Source organism: Setaria viridis, chromosome 3, assembly GCF_005286985.2.
Source record: "Setaria viridis chromosome 3, Setaria_viridis_v4.0, whole genome shotgun sequence".
Lineage (NCBI taxonomy): Eukaryota > Viridiplantae > Streptophyta > Magnoliopsida > Poales > Poaceae > Setaria > Setaria viridis.
This window is the reverse complement of record NC_048265.2, coordinates 7,833,208-7,852,495: the sequence shown is the minus strand read 5'-3', so window position 1 is coordinate 7,852,495 and position 19,288 is coordinate 7,833,208. Positions and strand designations below refer to the sequence as shown.

The following is a 19,288-nucleotide window of genomic DNA, read 5'->3' as shown; positions in this document are numbered from 1 at the left end:
GATAATTGAATCAAACTACATAAAACATGAGTTAAATAGACTCAAGCTAGCTATATATTATGTGGTAATAACTCTTAATTCTCCATCCTTGCGTGCCCAGGGCATTTCATCTTTCTTTATAATTGCTTCTAAAATCATTATATTCTATGGTAGGTTTGTGATGAGATTCATTTCATTGTACTGATTATATTCTTCAACATCTTTGACACTATCAACTCCTAATATTTCTTGTTTTCGAGGGACTACAACATGCTTTGTATTTTTTGCAGGATCAACAACATACATAACATGTGCGACCTGTGAAGCAAGTACTGAAGGGTCATCTTTGTAACCAACATTGTTGAGGTCCACAATTGTGAGCCCATAGCCGTCCACTTCAACACCTTTTGGGTGTTTGACCCAATGGCACCGAAAGATCGGGATTTGTATATTGGAACCATAGTGGACTTCCCATATATCATCTATCACGCCATAATATGTGGTCCTTTGGCTGGTTCTCTCGTTTAAGGCCTCAAGACGAACACCACTATTCTGAGACATAGTCTTGTCCTTCGCGGAAGTATAAAATAGATATCCATTAATATCATAACCTTGCCATGATGTGACCTGGCTAAACGGGCCAGCTGCAAATCTTTTTATCATTTGATCTTCCATGGTTTCCCCATCTAGTAGATTTAGGTCCTTCAACCATGCGGTCAAACGATGCTTGTGCTCCCTCGTGATCCAATCTTCCGAGCAGCCCACTTTGAGTATGAATCACACTCAAGTGTTTACAAACTAAAGATGACATTATTGTGAGGTGTATAATGGGCTTGTTGCATATTTTTTATGTCCTTGTCGATGAAGGTTTTTTTATGTCCTAGAACTTCATCAATATAAGCTAGAGCATGAATTAGTGCACTCTCTAGCACTTCATAAGGATGGTCACATGCACTACCATAAATCTCGAACAACGGAGATGACGTCAACTAAAACGGCATGTAGAAAGTGAGATGAGCCTGGAGCTTGAAATCTCTGATGTGTATCGGGTTTCCATCGGTGTAACTATAATTCAACATATCCAAGACTTGAGCCAGAATTGCATGACAGCTCATTGCCACCAAGGTTTGACCAAAGGCATCCTAAAAGAAGAGAATAACATGATGAAATTTAAAAGATGTAACATAATTAAAAATAAAAGGATGATTAGATATGTGTTCCATACCATGTCATGTTGATTAAACTGGCAAAGCCTCTCGAACGCCTTTATTCAAAAATATGAGAAGTCTGGCACAAAGTACCCATGATTCTTAAGCTGTTGTGGGCAGGCCTCCACGTCGATCCTTTCAAAAGTTACCCTACTTGGTGCTAATTGACCTCATACGGCAAATGAAACCGTTGGGATGGGCTGTCCTGGTACTCTCATCCGTTGGCCTGTGTTTCTTGAATAGGTACTTGAAAAGAGATTTTTACTCTTTTAAAATTTCATGGACCAACTATCTCGGATTGCACTAAAAGAGAAGTAACACCTAGAGCTTCGACAACATCTTTCAGCCATCTAATATTGTCGATAAGCTACATTGTATGTAAATAAATTTAGGAATTATTCATGTGTAGTAAAAAAACCATTTATAAGAAGTAAAGGATATTATTATGTTGGGAATTGTTCCTCTGCTTTGATCGCCTTTTGGCAAGTCAATGACGTGGTTAGGGATGTGAATTCTTGGAGGACGAGCCAACAGTGGCTCCTCAAAAATGGAGTGTCCACGGCCACCACCACCACGACAGCCACCTCCATGGCCGCCACCACCATGGCGAGAAGAAATTTCACTTGCCATAGTTAGCCTAAACTATCCAAATAAAATTGTGATAAGATAATTTGCCACCATTTTTCTTAACTAATCAACTTTGCCACCAATAATACATTGTTATATACGCACATTATATACATTGAAATAAATCTAGACCATCATTTCATAGCCATGCACAATTCTATCATAATGCTACCCGTGAATATCTAGATGTCCTCTAAGAGATATAGCTTTATGCCATAATTGAATCACAAAAAATAATTACTTAGCATATAATACAAATTGGTATCCAATTCAAGCAAAATCATAGCCATTTTAATCCAATACAGGTAGCAAAATCATTTTAATGCATCAAAATCAAAAATATCAAAAAATAAAACCTAACTGGGGAGGGCGCGTGGGGGAGGCGGGGGAGGGAGAGGCACGGTGATGGGGACGGCGACCGAGGATGGGGTAGCGGTGGTCGGGGACGGGGTGACGGGGGTGATGGGTGACGAAGCCGGGACGGGACAATAGCGACAGAGCCGGGGACGGGGATGGGACCAGTGCGGCAGCAGTGGGCGACGACGACGACAGGCAGCGGCGGTGGGCGCGGGCGACGGGTTCAGGGCTGGCGCGGTGCAAAGGGAGGAATTGCTAATTTATGGAAACTGTTAAGTGTTTGGAGAAGATGAAGTATTTGTAGGTGGAACACTTTAGAACCAGTGCTAGCCTTTGCCCAGTACTAAATGGAGTATCGGGCAGGGCTCCCAACTGGTACTATAGTTGCTAAATGATGGGATCTGAAATTAGGGGCATTTAGTACCGGTTCCAGCCTTTGCCCAGTACTAAATGAAGGAATTTAGTACCGGGCATAACTCCAACCGATACTAAAGTTGCCAAATTGGCGGGAGCTGAAACTGTCTGCCTCCAGCAGTTTTCTTTCCCGCGCACATTGTCTTAATTCTAATAAAATATTTCAATCATTACGATAAGGTTGTCACATGTATATATGTATATATATGAAATAGCACAGATAAAATTCATCACAAATATTAACTAGAGTATATTACATATGAAATTCATCGTGCATATTAAATCTTACATAAATGAGATACTAAGAACCTAGGATCGTCCACATCGTGACTGTTAATCATTGCAACATACAAACTACAATTTCTATCGATAATGTCGATTCCTAAGAACCTATCGACATAATCTAGCGCATATATTAAGTCTTACATAAATGAGATATTTAGAATATAGGATCGGCCACATCACGACCGTTAATTTGGGAGAAAAAAAGATACATCAATCCTAAAATAATGGTACAACATGAGATCTACGAGTCCACCTGCTCTGGATGAATATCATAAAGGAATCTTGAAATAATTGTCCAAACATCTTTTGGAGCAAGTGCCATATTTTCATAATAGAAGTATGGTGGCCCAAAAGCCTATCCAGGCAAAAGATCTGTTCACTGAGCATGACCCATTTTGGCAATCCAAAACCAACCATAAGCCGATGGGTCAAGGTCAGTGAACAAATCTCTACCTGAACCGGCTATTGGCGACCATACTTCTATTATGAAAATTTAGCTCCAAAAGGTGTTTAGAAAACTATTTCAAGATTCTTTTATGATGTTCAACCAGAGTTTGTGGACTCGAAGTTCTTCTGTTCTCTGGTATTGGAGGAGTGGAGGTGTTACATCCATTGCCGGTTCATCTGCATCATATTACATGAAAAATAGACATAGAGTTTCGTATTAGATAAAGAACTTGATCAATATTAGGTAGGGGAAAGATAGAGTAAATGTGTTTATAATATTTAGTCCTCACTCTAAAAACCTGTCCATTCTCCTTGTTCTAAAAGATGAACAGGTACTCCATTTGTACATTAAACTCATTCTAAAAACCTCTCCATTCTCCTCACTCTAAAAAACTCCATTCTCCTCGTTCTAAAAGATCAACAAGCTAGTACTTTATTTGTAACTTGAAACTCATTTTAAAAAAAAACTCCCATTCACCTCACTCTAAAATTTTTTTCATTCGCCTCGTTCTAAAAGATCAACAAGTATTCCATTTGTAACATAAAACTCATTCTAAAAAACTCTCCATTCTCCTCACTCTAATAAAGCAACAAGTACTCCATTTATAACATAAAACTAGTTCATTCAAAAAAAAAACCTAGAATACTATGACCAGAAGAGGGAGAATGAAGTTGCTAACCGGTCTAGTGAAGAAGCTGGTCAAGTGAAAAAAAAATGAAGCCCGAGCAGATGGTGAGCTTGCTCAGAGAGGAAGCTAAGAAAGCAACTCATTTATATAGAGAGCAAATGGTTGACATTAGTGTCTGCTGGTAGCTTCAACTAGTACTAAATGAAATCAGTTAGTACCGGTTGAAGCTACTAGCTGGTACTAAATGGCATTCTCACCATTTAGTACCTAAAGCCACCAGCCGGTACTAAATGACTTCCTGGGAAATCTAGCTATCGGCCACGTGGTCTGCGTGCCGCCATTTAGTACCGGTTGAGGCTCGAAACCAGTACTACAAGAACTCCGGTGGCACTGTGCGTGACGACCAGTACTAACGCCGCACGTTAGTACCGGACGAAAAGGCGTCCGGTACTAACGGTTGGACGAATGCTTAGTTTTCCAGTAGTGTTATCTCTATTTCTCTTCTTCCCATCTTTTATCATCTTCCCATAAGGAACCTGGATGGTCCTGACCATGTTGAAAACATAGTGCTCATCTCATTTTTCTGGGGTAGATTCTAGGTCAAGCTTGCCGCTAAAAAAATTATAGAACTTCTTACTTCGGTATCTGTGTCCTTCCACCAAGAAGTGTCTATACCCAAGGTAAACTACCTTTCTAGAACCTTCTAGGAAAGACCATACGGTGTCATCAATGCACACCGTGCATCATGTCTTACCTTTCACTTGTCCTGACAAGACAAACAATGCTTGGTAATCATTGATGGTGACGAAGATAATGGCTCTTAGATTAAATTCCTGCCGTGTAAAACTGTCAATGATGTCGATACCATTCTTCCATAAAGTTTCCATCTCTTGCATCAACGGCTCAAGAAAAATATCTATATCGATGTCAGGATGCTTTGATCCTTGTACAAGGATGGATAGCAAAAGATACTTTCTATTTTGGCACAACCATGTTGGCAGGTTGTACATCATCAAGATCACTGGACATGTGATGTGAGTACTGGTCCTTTCACCGAATGGATTCATTCCATCCGTACTTAGTGCAATCGAACATTTCTTGGATCGTTTCCAAATTGTGGATACCGCTCATCGAACTTCTTCCACTAGCGAGTATCGGTTGGATGTCGAATCTTTCCGTCACCCTTCCTGCGCTTATCTGAATCCCACCATCGCATCAGTTCAGCGTCCTTTGGGTTTGAGAAGAAATGCCTAAGGCGATTAGCAACAGGGAGGTACCACATGACCAAGGCTCAAATTCTACTCCACTTCTCAAAAATGCCTAAAGTAGTGTCTTCTGGCTCAACAGTGGCAACACTATTCCATGCACCCTTCCTCTTCCTTTTATTCCCATCGGTTGGACCTTGCCTGTTGTTATCACAAAAACTGGAATTATTTTTGTACCGACTTGCAGAACATACAGGATATTTGTTTGAGCCTTTGAAAGTATCCTCGCGGTACAAGATACAATGGTTTGGACATGCATGAATTCTTTCCACACCCATCGTGAACGAACTGACAAGCTTCTTTGCTCGATATGTGTTGGCGGGCACTCTATTTAGCTTTGGAAGCAACCAAGCCAAGATACGCAGCAAATAATTAAAACTATTGTCGTACCAGCCGTGCTTAGCCTTTAGAATCAACAGCTCAAGTATGAAATGAAGCACAGTCTAGTGTTTTGGACATCCCTTTGAACGCTCGTACACATTCTCCTCCGCTGATTTCTTCACTGTCTTGAAGTCTCCTAACACCTTTGCACTACCAACCAATAGTTTCGCTTTAGTGTGATGCAACAACTAGCTCAGAAAATCATTGTCATCAAGTTCGTCGTTGCCACTACTATCATAACCACCATTGTCACCACCACCACCATCGCCACACTCGTCCACACCATCATCTCCATCAGAGCCACCACCATCATCATCGCTACCACCTTATCAAAACAATGGTAAGCATCAAACATTCTATCAAACTCGACATCTTACATGATTTTGTCAAGCGGATTCTAAGAGGGTGTTTTCTCACCATGATATGTCCAGATCATGTAGTCTTGCAGGTTTTGCACGGACAAGCCACCATCTTTATCTTCTAAACCATTGCATTATTCTCCACACCTTTAATGAATTTGTTAAGTTCTCCACGGAAATAGGCATCCATTCTTCGTGCTTGGTACATCCATGTCCTATCCATCTCTCTGAACAGCAAAAAAAAATTACACCATATAAAAACACCATATATATATATAATTACACACATGTAGTATTTCCTAATAAACAAATGAAAATATAGAAATCTTGGGAAAAAATGAAAAGCAATTATTCATCATCCATGTCAACTTGTTTTGTCCCACAAAATCTTGGAAAAAATGAAAATTATATCATGCATGGGTCAATACAGAAAAAAACTAAATCTTTTTCTCTCTCCTCCATGGATATCTAGGAAATTCATCATTCATGAATGAGGCTAATTAAAACATCAAATTTGAGTACAAATGATTAGATAATCTTGTTCTCCTACCTAAATAACCTAACTTCATCCAAAAGTTTGAGATAAATGGAGCTCCAAATGGCTAATCCACACCTTGGAGATCTAGATCTATCTAGAGGTATATGGAACTCCATTTGAGCCTAAAACCTATACAATAAGCTTCAAAAAGAAAAGGAATTAGTATCAACTTACCTCCTATAAGCTCTAACTCCAAGGAAACAAAGTTGAAAACCTTCCCCCACCTTTTTCGCTTTTTTCGATTTTCGGGCAGCACCTCCCCCAAGCAGTGACTGTACTATTGGGAGGAGAAAGAAACCCAGCTGGCTGTTTTGTCGCCCATTTCCAGGGGCGGGTCATCCCATGGCCCACCCCTGGAGAACCATTTGCAGGGACAGGTGATGGCATCATCCGCCCCTGCAAATGGGGGCAATTTCCAGGGGGCGGGTTTCCGGGGGCGGTTGCTGCCGTCACCCGCCCCCTGGAAATTGCCCCCATTTGCAGGGGCAGATGATGCCATCACCCGCCCCTGCAAATGGTTCTCCAGGGGCGGGCCACATGCTACAGTATCGCCCCTAGGTGCGGATGGCAATTTCGCCCGCCCTTAGAAAAAATGGGGCGCCCCTACAAATCGCTTTTGTAGTAGTGAGTTAAACGTCATCTTATAGCAAAGGAAATTAATAAACTCAGAACTCTTAGTTTATAGCATCACAGCTCCTAGTAATGACTGATTGCCGCCTTAATGGGAGAAAAATGAATCTCCGCGCACATAATGTACTTTTGAAGCCAAGCATGTCAATTTAACAAAGAAAGCGACACTGAAATGGAAGTTATGGCATTTCCTTATCCCGGAATACCACCACAGTCAACAAAAGGCATATATGAGTACTGTATGGGCAGTCATCTACCGATAAAACTTAGCTAAATGTTGATAATTATGTGATTAAGGGTTCTTTCCCCCTCAATTGAACACGTGTTTTCACATATTTTCCTCTCTTTTTTTCCAGTTTTCGGACTTTCCCCCATTATTATTAGTAGGGATCCTGCCTCTTCTATTGTGTCATTTTAGAAATCAAGCATCTCAGGTAGTGTTTGGTTGGCTCAAATGTAACGTAATCTGATTACTGAAGGTAATGAATCCCATTACATATGTTTGGTTGCGGTGGTTTGTAATCAATTGACACTGTAATCGAATCCCTTACCTAAATAATATCTATACAAGCTTGTTACCCCTCCTCCCCCACCGTAATCAGATATAGCACCCATACAGTAATCTAATTACGTTACCAGAGTGCAACCAAACAAAGAGGGCAATCACTCATTCCACCTCCAAATACACTGTAATCTGATTCCCTTTGCGTTTACATTACCTTAGCACGAACCAAACACTATCTCAGTTCTTTACGGTCATGTACTCCCATTTATACATGTTGACCAGCTGATATAGTTGTTGTTTAGCCAATTGGCCTCAAGATTTGCTTGACTCATCCCACATACCATGAACAAGCGCTAAAGATGTTTTATGCATGAATAATTGTGCTAGATATGATAGAACAACGATGATACCTGAACTCAAGGAAAATGGGCCGGTCTCAAAGGTAAACATGCCAAAATTACGAGAAAACTCTTGGACAAATTTATTATAGTCTATAGGCAAGCCAAATAACCCGTGAGGCTAGCTGTGCTTTGGTCGATGGAGACATAGGACATCTAAAACACAAGAAACTTGCAGGCGTAAGGAAGTGAGATCAGTGTGGGTATTAACAAACCCCCTTACTAATTAGTTTGCAGGTGGGGTTTTGCAATTTTTTCCAAAATTTACCTCCCCTCCCCTGGCCTCTTGTAATAACAAGCTGAGATTAATGCATAACTTCGTACCACGATCTACAAAGCAGGCAGATGATATATCGATAGCGTGAGAGTTAAGCAAGCATGCATGGTTTATTGGTTCTTACGTTAACCACGGCGGAATCTAGCGAAACACTAACGGGCGGGCAGGTTGCGTGGGTAGGATGGCAACCCATGCACTCACGGAAGCAAATACTCCCTCCCGGCCTTCCTCCTAACTAATAAAGCTTTCTTGCTCTGCTTTGCTTCCCTTCCCTTGCCAATTCCCATGGATCGGAGGAGGAGAAAGAGAGAATATTTCTGTCCTCCCCTGCTGGCTCCGTCCCATACTCCCATGCATCTGAAGAGTTGCACGGAGATCCAAGTTGCCGTCTGTAATTGCATCATCATGCATCGGAAAGCAAGCAACCGACGGTCTATAGCTAACAGTGGAACCTAGCTTCACAAAACACAAAACATGCATCATGCATGGATGAACTGTACGTAACGACCGTGCCGTGCCGAAACACAATCTTTAATTATACGCGCTTCAAATAAATAATCCTTCTTCATCTTCTGCGTATGCAAACAGTAGATCCATCAGAATTAAACCTGCGTGCAAACTGAAAAAAAAAGAAGAGAACTGGGGAAAAAGATAGAAATTGACACACATTATGCGTGTCCTCTTCTCCCAAGCGGCTGAAAAATGCGGCTAACTGCAAGCTTAATCGACTGCTAATTAATCGACTGACAAATCAAACCCTTTGTTTGTTTTCAACCGCTCCCAGCTAGTGACTGCCCGGAGCATGGAGTGACCAGGCTCTGCATCTGCATGGATGCTGCTGCTGCAAGCTAAGGCCCTCTCTGCTACCTGCCTACCTGAAACGCCATGGGGGGCGGCTCGGCTCTGCAGGCTTGCCGGACAGCTAGGACGACATGTAGCAGGCAGCAGGTTGCCTCGCTCCTTGGGTTAAGTTCCTCTTTGGTAGCTTGTTGGGCTTTGCTTGCACGCACTGTTAGCTGTTGCACAGCGTTGCGATTGGAAGACTCCTCCGGCGAGAGATTGCAGCAGAGGACGCAAGCAAAGCACACGAAATGAATGACGCCGGCCGGCAAGGTCGCCGCCGCCACAGAGCACAACTTGAGGTGCAAGCCAAGGCGGGCAGTAACCCCCCTCCACTGCTAACCTACACCACCGACGCAAATATTCGCATCATCCCCTCCGCCGGCGCTATATATCAGCTCCGCTCGATGATGATATCTATATATGCAACGGTACGACGACGACGAGGACAGAACACGGAGATCAATCAATCCACATTCCACAATCCATTTCCATTCCGACCATTTCCCGGATAACACGTCAACAAGGAAGCAGCGGCATCGATCCCAGATAATACGTTGCGTGTGCGTCCCAAATTAGACAAGGCCAGCTTCTTCCTCAGCTCCTAGCTACGGGCATTCATCCATGAATAACAGCAGCAGTAACAGGATGAGCGAGATCGTCTTCTTCGACGTGGAGACGACGGCGCCGTCGCCGGCGGGGCGGTGGTGGCTGCTCGAGTTCGGCGCCATCCTGGTGTGCCCCAGGAAGCTCGTCGAGGTGGGCAGCTACGACACGCTCATCCGCCCGGGGGACCTCTCCGCCGTCTCCAGGCGCTTCACGGACGTCGAGGCCATCGCCTCCGCGCCCACGTTCCGGGACGTGGCCGACAAGATATTCGACATCCTCGACGGTACGCACACGCCTCCTTCGTTTTCTTCTTCTTCTTGTATTGCTGCGTCGTCACCACCCTAGTTAGCTAGCTTAGCTTTGATCAACCAAATAATCCGTGGCGGCGAAACCTTGGTGCAGGCCGCGTGTGGGCGGGGCACAACATCCAGCGCTTCGACTGCCCGCGCCTCCGGGAGGCGTTCGCCGGCATCGGGCGCCGCGCCCCGGAGCCCGCCGGCGTGATCGACTCGCTCAACGTGCTGGCGGCAGAGTTCGGCCGCCGCGCCGGCGACCTCAAGATGGCCACCCTGGCGGCCTACTTCGGCATCGGCAAGCAGAAGCACCGGAGCCTGGACGACGCGCGCATGAACCTCGAGGTGCTCAAGCACTGCGCCACCGTCCTGCTGCTCGAGTCCAGCCTGCCCCACGCGCTGCAGCTGGCCGCCGCCCGCGACGGCGCCGTCACCAGGAGGAGCTCCACCGCCTCCGTGCCGGAGGCTTCTCCTCGCCGGCGCCCCGCCATGTCGCAGACCAAGCTGCCCTTCGCTCCCGTGCAGGCCGTGCCGCCAGCGCCAGCAGCTACGACGACCACAACGAACAAAAGCGGCGGCGGCGGCAAGCGGGATAGCCTGGGCAAGCTGGTGGGGAGGGCCAACGCCACCGGCGGCAAGAAGCCGGCGGCGGAAGGTGCTACGGCGGCGTTGCCCAAGGTCACCAGGGCAACAACAGCCACGACGACGACGCCCTTCCACATGATCCTCAGGCACTCCAGGGCCATCCTCAGATGATGCGGCAATCCAGCATGCTGTTTGTTGCAAGCGTGCTGCGCTTAGGGAAATCATGGAACTGACAGATTCGAGCTCAGTCCATCTTTTCCCCATCATACTAAATTGAAGAACCGACTAATTGGATTCATTTGTACAGAATCATTGATTCATTTCGTTCAATCACTTGTTCGCTTCATAGTTTCATGCGTGTTCGTTCAAGCTAGTTGAATGGTTCAGATGTAGTTGATGTTCTTTTATTGGTTCACTTGTAAATTGACATTCTTTGTTCCATTTGTAAATCTCCTTCCATGTCCAGCACCATTTACTGTTACAAATTATGTACAACTATATTGTTGCAAATGCTCTGCTCTCTCACTGGGCTGACGTCCTAGGAATTTTCAGGAACAGAACCGTACCTACTGATGATATATATCAAGGGTTGGCAGTAGTAAGTTGCTGCCTTCCCCGCGCAAGCACATCGCCTTCACTCGGAATTATTTCACATGATCGATCGTGACAAAAGCCAGCTGCAAAGGGCAGGCCGGCAGAGATTCTTCTTCACTTCTTCGACCTTTTGCTTTTGCACAAAAAAGAACATGTTTGCATTTTGGCGATCCAGGCCAGGAAAACGAATGAAGCAGCCGTAGCTGTATGGCCTGCCACACAACAGGGCCACATGCCGTCATTTGCAAACAGTAAAGGGCATAGGCCTTCAGATACAGCCGCGCTATAGCTACATCTTCCTCTTCGGATACTTATCATTGTTGCAGCAGCGTCACCAAGATCATGATTCACGACTTCCAATGAACAGCATGAGAACAGAATAAGATAAATTTCATATTTCAACTTAGATCCAAATGTACCACGGTATTTACAGACGCTGACACATGGACCCAACCAAACTGCATCTACTAGACACATACAACGTCTACTAGGTACAACCAACAACTCATATGTACATCCGAAACCTCTGCTCCCAGCGATTGTGCAGTTTCAAAAGCCACAATCACAAGGGCATCAGACACTGGACTCAAGACTCTTGACTCAACTCTTGAATGAGCATCTAGTAGCTTATAGAAAGAAACTAGTTATATCCTCAGGTGGACCGGGAAATGTACAGGTTATGAGGTAGCAAAAGAGCGTTAGGGTCAATGGGCATCATCAAATGCTCAGGCAAATGTAACTGCACAGTGCGCGGGCTCTTTGTTCCCGCAAGCAAAACCTTCGATTCTTACTTTTGGGCTGCTCGCCCCGCAAGACGGAGAACCTACTTCAGCTCTTCCAGCTCCCATTTTGCCGAAAGAGCTCCCTAGAGGAGAAAAGGATGGTGTTTTCTTACCAAACAGTGGGTCATGGATAACAGGGTTGTTAGTGCGTACAGGAGGCGAGCCACAGAAAAAGCCCGCCTGGCTGCTTGGATCAGTATCTACATCAGGGTCATTCTGAACAGGGAAGAGCAAGTGGTATCACTCAGATATCCAGAAGAAATACTATACTGCAAAAAAATCACAAGTCCAAATTTTCAATACCAAGAAAACAACTCATACCTTGCTAAGGATGAGATCAAGTATATCACAAGTGGACTCCGCTCTATACACTGGGAGTGCCCTGCCATCACATAAAACACACGGCATCAGTAAAAGGGCCTATGCTTGGCTAGTGCAGTTTTCAAGCACCCAATTTTTTCCAATCCTATCCAATTATTTGAAACATGCCATGCAAAACACACAATCCTATGCAGTGATTATTGCCTACTTTGCCAGTACATGTAAGAGCATCCAACGTTTCCACTTGCCTTGCTAAGAAATGTGCACAATTGCAATCTCAATTTTGCAACATTCAGTGGTCTATCAGCAAAGATATTGACCAGCACGTGCAAGACTATGTAACGCCCATCGCCACCTTTTGTCACTAAATAAATGCAAACGGTGCTGACGAAAGCTTGTAACGGACATGTGTGAAATCCGGCCTCAATGAGTACCCTTTGTCGCCACACAGCTAATGTGAACGTATCTCACAACACATGTAACCATAAATTTGAAGCAAGCTTGCACGTGCATAATACTACTATATCTGCTGTCCTCACTATGAGCATACACGCAACTAACGGCCAACCAATTGGCATTCCAAATCTACCAGGTACGCAAGCATGCAACCTGCGGCCTACCAATTGGTGCTCAAATTCTAACAAGCATGCAACCTATGGCCTATCGAGCAGGTCTGCAGCTGCCACAATTCTAGATAAATCAATTACATAGCGACCTAGAATCTAACATCCGAGGTCCATGCAAGTATGTAGTGGCTGGGTAGAGGAGACGAGAAAGAACTAACCCATTAGGCTTGGGGCTGGGTCTACTGAGGGAGTCCACGAGCAAGGGTGGACGGGAGGCACGGCGAGGCTGAGGGCAGATGAGGTCTATTCGAGCCCCAGGCTGCACATCCATCTGCCAAAACCTTGACCTTAGGTCAGGGATTGGTTCCACCCTGGAGAGCTGCTGGCCGCCCCCCGCGCCAAGCCTCATCATGTAGTGCTCCATGCCTGCCCCCAGCGGACTCCTGATTTTGAAGTTGAGCGACTCCTGAAACAGAGGTGAGAGGAAAATCGTTCAGCGGCCGGATCGACGAGAGCGCCGTGCGAACGCGCATGGCGTTGGTACCAATCGAATTGACATAGCGAAAGCACCAGACAGTAAGATCAGGGGCGGATCTCGTAGCTGGGTCAGATCCGGATAAGACTAGCCTACATTAGGGTTTGGGGAGCTCGGTCTCGTACGGCGGTAAGGGGAGGGGAAGGATTGGGAGGGCGTACCTTGTGGATACCCGTTGCCGGAGCTGCGCCCGACGAACCTGGCGGAGGATTGGCGCCGCTAGCCCCAGTCGTCGCCGCCGGGGAGGAAAGGCCAAGAAAGGAGAGGAGGACCTAGAGAGAGGAGAGAACAACTCTGGTGCGGCGAGCACCTCAGGTGCGGTGCTGCTGCGGCTGCATCTGCACCCGTGTTATCGTCCAGCGGCGGCCGCACGATGCGGAAACGACGGACTAGATCGATGCGGTGGGAGCGCTCCAGGATATTTTGCACCAGAGCCCTTCCAGGAAACCCTCGATCTCATTCTAGTACTGATTGTTTGTTGGCCTTTTCGTTTTAGCCCCAATCGCAACATGGGCCATCTCATCCAGTGAGCTGCCAGCCTGCCACACAAAGAAGGAAAAGAAACTGCGATGCGATTTAGTTTGTGGGACCCCTACTTTGCATCTAAATAGTGATTTTACCTCTATTTTTTCAACTTCGTCATTTTACCCTCACTTTTTCAAATTGAAGATTCAGTTTGCCCCTACTCCGTCAGGTTAACTTAACGGTGTCAATTCAGGTGTAAAATGACTACTTTGCCCACGGCAGTTAAGTCAAAGTGGCAAAGAACATATCACCGAAGTCAGTAACTCATCACGTAGTAGCACAAATACACCAACGTACGTCAAACATACTCTCATTCATTTCCTGCTCGGAGATCGATTCCACGCGTGACGCGTCCTGCAAACAATGGAAAGTAGCATGCAGCCGGATGGAGAACTTTCTTTGCAGGCAATTCGTCGAGCAGCAGCTGGGCACGTGCGTCATACTGTCCTCGGCGAAGAAGCAGTGCATGGCGTACCCGGCCTGATGATGGATGACCCTTCCCCACTGCCACCCTACCACTGATGCACCGTGCCCATCGCCCCTGCGTGCTCCTTGCCGCCTTGCGCGCAGGCGCGTTGGGCCTTCGCTGGGCTACTGCAGCGGCGCAGCCAGCAGGCCACGCCAGCGAGCTGCCTCCCACGCTCAGCTGCAGGCTGCAGCTATACCTGTGCGCCCCCCCGCGGCCGCCCCGGCACTCCGCATCGCCCAACAGACCGCGGCTTGCCTGCTTGCGTCGCCCTGCCACTGGCCGCCCGCCACGCCAGCGAGCTGCCTCCCACGCTCAGCTGCAGGCTGCAGCTATACCTGTGCGCCCCCCCGCGGCCGCCCCGGCACTCCGCATCGCCCAACAGACCGCGGCTTGCCTGCTTGCGTCGCCCTGCCACTGGCCGCCCGCCACGCCAGCGAGCTGCCTCCCACGCTCAGCTGCAGGCTGCAGCTATACCTGTGCGCCCCCCCGCGGCCGCCCCGGCACTCCGCATCGCCCAACAGACCGCGGCTTGCCTGCTTGCGTCGCCCTGCCACTGGCCGCCCGCCGCCCCGAGTGGCAGAGGGTTCGCTGCCACCCGCTCGCAGCTTAGGCGGCCTTGATTTCCCACGGGAGAGCGCCCGGTGGAGCCCGGCACCCCGATTTCCGTCGTCGCCGCCTGGATTTCGGTAGCCGCCGCACTCAATTTGGCCCGCCGCCGTCGCTAAGGTTCCTCGCGTCGCGTGGAATGGTCGGGAGGGACCGAGGGAGGGTAACGGGATTGATTGGATACGGAAGGGGCAGTTAGGTCTTTTTCCCTATCCTGCAAATGTGTTTTCTTTTTTTTAATTCGGACAGACATCCAAACCAGGGGTAAAGGGTAGCTTCAAACCAAGAAAGTTAGGGTAAGATTATAAAGTTGAAAAAAGAGAAGTAAAATCACAACTAGTCTGCGACATTAGCCCCTTTGTGATATTGTCGTGTGTAGCCGTGAATGGGTTCCTCTGTCAAATTGATTGCATCCTCTCTCTTTTTTCGAATGATTTCATCCCTATTTAAGCTTGTCCAGTTATTCCAACACAAACCTGGTTTCTGACATTGAGGGAGCAAATCGTATTTGCTTATTACAGATCCTGTTTTTACGATAGAATGGACCTTTGTCTTTTGCATGCACCTGCGTACAAGCTCTTTGGACTTTAGCATACCCAAACGAAGTATCCAAAGTTTGTTTTCCAACAAGTGTACAAAGTTGCTCGGCAAACAACTAAATTGAGCTTAGAAAGCGACCTCGACGTGCCGGCATCCATACTGACATTTGATGTGCATATCAGTATATCACTCTCACTGATAGGCCTTGCAGCATGCTGCTTCGTCGAGGCATGTATCATAATATATGTTGGGATGTAACTTAACCGTCCCTTGATGGAGACGTCTCCGTTAGAATGTGTTTGTGTAAGGAAAACAAAATGGAATAACTTATTTCAGGATATTCTAGTTTCTACAACGGCGAACTCGGTGTATAGCATAACGACATTTCCAAGGTTTGTGATGGTGTTTGAGATTTGATCTCGCTAGACTCCCACCTCGCACGAATTTTGGATAGCATCTTCATGGTAGCTGTGGTTCCTTGGAGCCAGGGGCGGATCTAGGACCCGGGCTGCCCGGGCTACAGTCCGGGGCGAGCTCATGTAGTCTCTTTAACATATCTGGTATTTAGCTTAACAAAAGGAGATTTATGAGGCAAGATTAGACTGTTTTGGCTGTGATTCAGCAACTTAGCCCGGGGTGCAGCCCCGTTTTGGATCCGCCCCTGCTTGGAGCATGTACTACGAAAAACCGTCACCGGTGTAACAGTTTTAAATTGTGAATCTTGATATATCAGCCTTTTAGATATGAGGTATACGTGAAATATTTATTGTCTCAGCCTTTTAATCCTTTTTCATGGTCCAAACATAGTACATTACTGCATAATCCAGCGGGTTTGGGCACAACCAGGACCAGGATCTCATTTGCTGCATTTTTCTTCTTTCAATGACAAGTTCTACTCTATCTCAAATTGGCTATCTTGGATTGCCAATTGATTATTAGTAGACAACCTATGAAATAACATAGCTCACTCCCAGTTACTCGTTGGCGTGTGAAATTATTTTGACCGCGAGTGCAAAATAACGAGAAATACTCTACCGTATCAAAGGCATTTAAAATTATGTCAAGTATAGAAAATTTTGCACTCATGATTTTTGGTGCAACGCGCACACAAGAAGATGAGCATTAAGATGATGAATATGAAATGTCCCTGTTTCTTTTCTTTTTTTCCCATTAGTTAATATCTCCATTGGTTGGGTTGGGAATCCTCGGTGCGACATCACGCTTTTTTTTTCCTTTTCCTTTTCCTTTTCTTTGGCCATGAAAAGGAAGTATGAAAAGAATTCGCTAGCTATGGGCATGTATACTTTTAGATTATACATATACACTGGCTACTACAAATAGTAGCAATCAGTTGGTAGATTTATATACAAGGACAAGTGATTTTATGTTTTGGAAATCCAATTGGTACAACGAATTTATGGAAAGCGCAATAGAATCTCCCCAACACAAAAGTTGGAGGAGAATGGATCACAGAATAGGTTCAAATGCATAAAAGGAGGTCGGAAAAGTTGGCGACTTATTCGACCAAGATTAGTACAGGGATCGAAAAATGCCTCTTTTGTTGCTATCATCACTTCAGCATATGAAAAGAGGCATCACATAATTAACTCAAAAGATATCAAGCATTAATAGACATTTAATTTTTTAGTGATATTGCCCCACTTTGAAGTGCAATTGTGTTTTTACCCTCATTTTTCTAACTTTGTCATTTTGCCCTCAACTATTTACAAGTCATTATGATTTTGCCCTTGATCTTTGTGTACTTGCCCCTGTTTTGACCGTTGACTAGGGGTAAAATCGCATGATTTGTGAATAGTCGAGGGCAAAATCAGAAAGTTGCAAAAATGAGGGTAAAAACACAATTACACTTCAAAATAGAGGTATGGATACAAATGCCCCTAGATATTTTTGGCAATGCCACTGACCGTCGCTTCGGTTTACCTAGCTAATCCACTACTGGGGAAAGCCCCATCAGTACCGGTTGGGAACCCCTTTAGTACCGGTTTCGCAACCGATATTGGTAGTTCGGTACTAAAGGGGAGTCTTTAGTACCGGTTGAAATAACCGGTACTAAAGGGACCCCTTTAGTAACGGTTAGGGATACCAACCGGTACTAAAGGGCATACCAAGTCTTGCGCAGCGCGGCCAAATTAGTACCGGTTGGTCTCCCCAACCAGTACTAATTAATTTTTTTTGTTTCTTTTCTCATTTTTTTTCTATTTCTTTATTCTATATTCATATTTCGTATTTGTTTACATTACGTATACCAGTTCTAATATGCTAATATATATAAAGTTGTATTTATCTTTAATATTACATTTGAGATACTATTATATATATAGACATATTATGCATACGCATATATGAATAATATTACATTGCCTCAACTTTTCAAGTTCAACTATTCTGAACCCGAGTCCTGATGGTGATGTAGATTTGATTTATCATTACTCCCCCGTTGGATTTACTACCTCATCTAGAAGAAATCCAGAGAGTTGTTCTTGAATTGCCCTGATGCAGTCCGTGTCAAGGACACTTTCCTTCCTGCACATCATCTGTGTCATGGGCAAAGGTTATTATATATGTAGTAGATCAATGGGTTTGCACAATTAGAACTAATTTATTGTTAAGAATTTTATATACATACGGTTAATTCGTGGTCGGTCATATGCTTCGGACCTACAAAGCCATGGATGAACTCACATACGTAGTATCCGCATAAATTGTTACTTGGCTCTTGTCTCCAACACTATATATATGGGGGAAAAAAGTTATGAAATATTTGTTGTGTTCAAGGAAGTGTCACGAGATATGAAAATTCAACACATATCGGGCAATCAATCTTCCAATAAAGTTCCTCTTTGAATTCACCCACGTGATTTCAACGGAATCGAGCCCATGCTTTGTTCAGAACGTCTATGAGGTCTTTGTATGCATTTTTTTGGTTTCCTCAAAGAGTCCAAGATATATACGAGGCACGACAACAATGAGTCTCCAATGGAAGCTGTATAGCCAAATTAAAGCTAGTTAGTCTTATGTTTAACTGCTAGTTCAAAAAAGAAAGAGATGGGAGACACACTCACTTGAAGTTGTACAGTAGTAGTATGTACTTCTTGTAATGTTGCTTGTCGAGGAACTTATATATATTCTTCAATGTCCGATTCGGTTTATCTCTTAGAGTTGACTCATTTACAACATCAGGGTCCATGAAGCCTATGTTATAGTATCTTTTCCTCCGACAAGTTTAAATCTCCATCCTGCATGATACAAAATCGAATAGGAGTCAAGACATCGCACAGTGACTAGAGTGGGGATTTTGAAGTTAGAGCAAATTAAAGACTTGCAGAACCCAGGAACTGATGAGTCACTGGTCAAGTGCATCTTGATTGTATAGGTAATACAGTTTCTCCAGCAGCACATTTATGATGTCTTCCCCACGGAAATAATGTTGATCTCCAATCCGAACTTTGAGCATGAAAAAACCATCGCTGAAGCCTCCATGTACCATTGGTGCAACTTATACATCTTCGTTGGGAGACGGTTCACCAACTGCGACCACACAACCGGTTTCCCATACTCATATTTCCATTTAGCAGATCCAGGGTGCTTTGGGATGTCATCCTCCTCTCAAAGTTGTACTGCAGTGAGATTTGCATCTTTGGCGAATTGTAGCAGGTTATTATCAAACTCAAAAAGCACCTGAAGCGGGGCAACCGATTGGTTG

General features: G+C 45.2%; 2 protein-coding genes across 4 annotated transcripts; one reads left to right on the top strand and one right to left on the bottom strand.

Annotated features, from left to right (window-relative positions):
- The first annotated feature begins 8,930 nt into the window (after positions 1-8,930).
- Positions 8,931-11,136, top strand: LOC117850715 (protein NEN4). 3 transcript variants are annotated; one of them, XM_034732576.2, is made up of 3 exons: positions 8,931-9,702; positions 9,781-10,031; positions 10,151-11,136. In XM_034732576.2, exons 1-3 carry the CDS (start codon positions 9,563-9,565, stop codon positions 10,795-10,797), a joined length of 1,038 nt encoding a protein of 345 aa, XP_034588467.1. In that variant the 5' UTR covers positions 8,931-9,562; the 3' UTR covers positions 10,798-11,136. The 3 variants fall into 3 exon arrangements, with proteins under 3 accessions (XP_034588467.1, XP_034588468.1, XP_034588469.1); XM_034732577.2 differs by having other exon boundaries at positions 8,937-9,702; positions 9,787-10,031; XM_034732578.2 differs by having other exon boundaries at positions 8,953-10,031.
- Positions 11,137-11,591: 455 nt separating this feature from the next.
- On the bottom strand, positions 11,592-13,754 carry LOC117850716 (uncharacterized). The gene is made up of 4 exons (XM_034732579.2): positions 13,586-13,754; positions 13,108-13,355; positions 12,324-12,384; positions 11,592-12,218 (listed from the first exon to the last, which is right to left on the bottom strand). The coding sequence occupies exons 2-4, from the start codon at positions 13,311-13,313 to the stop codon at positions 11,946-11,948; spliced, it is 540 nt and encodes a 179-aa protein (XP_034588470.1). The 5' UTR covers positions 13,314-13,355; positions 13,586-13,754; the 3' UTR covers positions 11,592-11,945.
- Positions 13,755-19,288: the final 5,534 nt, after the last annotated feature.

Coding starts and splice junctions, on each gene's coding strand:
- LOC117850715 (XM_034732576.2), top strand. CDS start 9,563: ATGCAACGGTACGACGACGACGAGGACAGAACACGGAGATCAATCAAT. Junction 9,703..9,780: donor TCCCAGATAATACGTTGCGT/GTGCGTCCCAAA, acceptor TAACAGCAGCAG/TAACAGGATGAGCGAGATCG. Junction 10,032..10,150: donor GATATTCGACATCCTCGACG/GTACGCACACGC, acceptor ACCTTGGTGCAG/GCCGCGTGTGGGCGGGGCAC.
- LOC117850716 (XM_034732579.2), bottom strand. CDS start 13,313: ATGGAGCACTACATGATGAGGCTTGGCGCGGGGGGCGGCCAGCAGCTC. Junction 12,385..13,107: donor CCCAGCCCCAAGCCTAATGG/GTTAGTTCTTTC, acceptor ATGTGATGGCAG/GGCACTCCCAGTGTATAGAG. Junction 12,219..12,323: donor TTGATCTCATCCTTAGCAAG/GTATGAGTTGTT, acceptor TTCCCTGTTCAG/AATGACCCTGATGTAGATAC.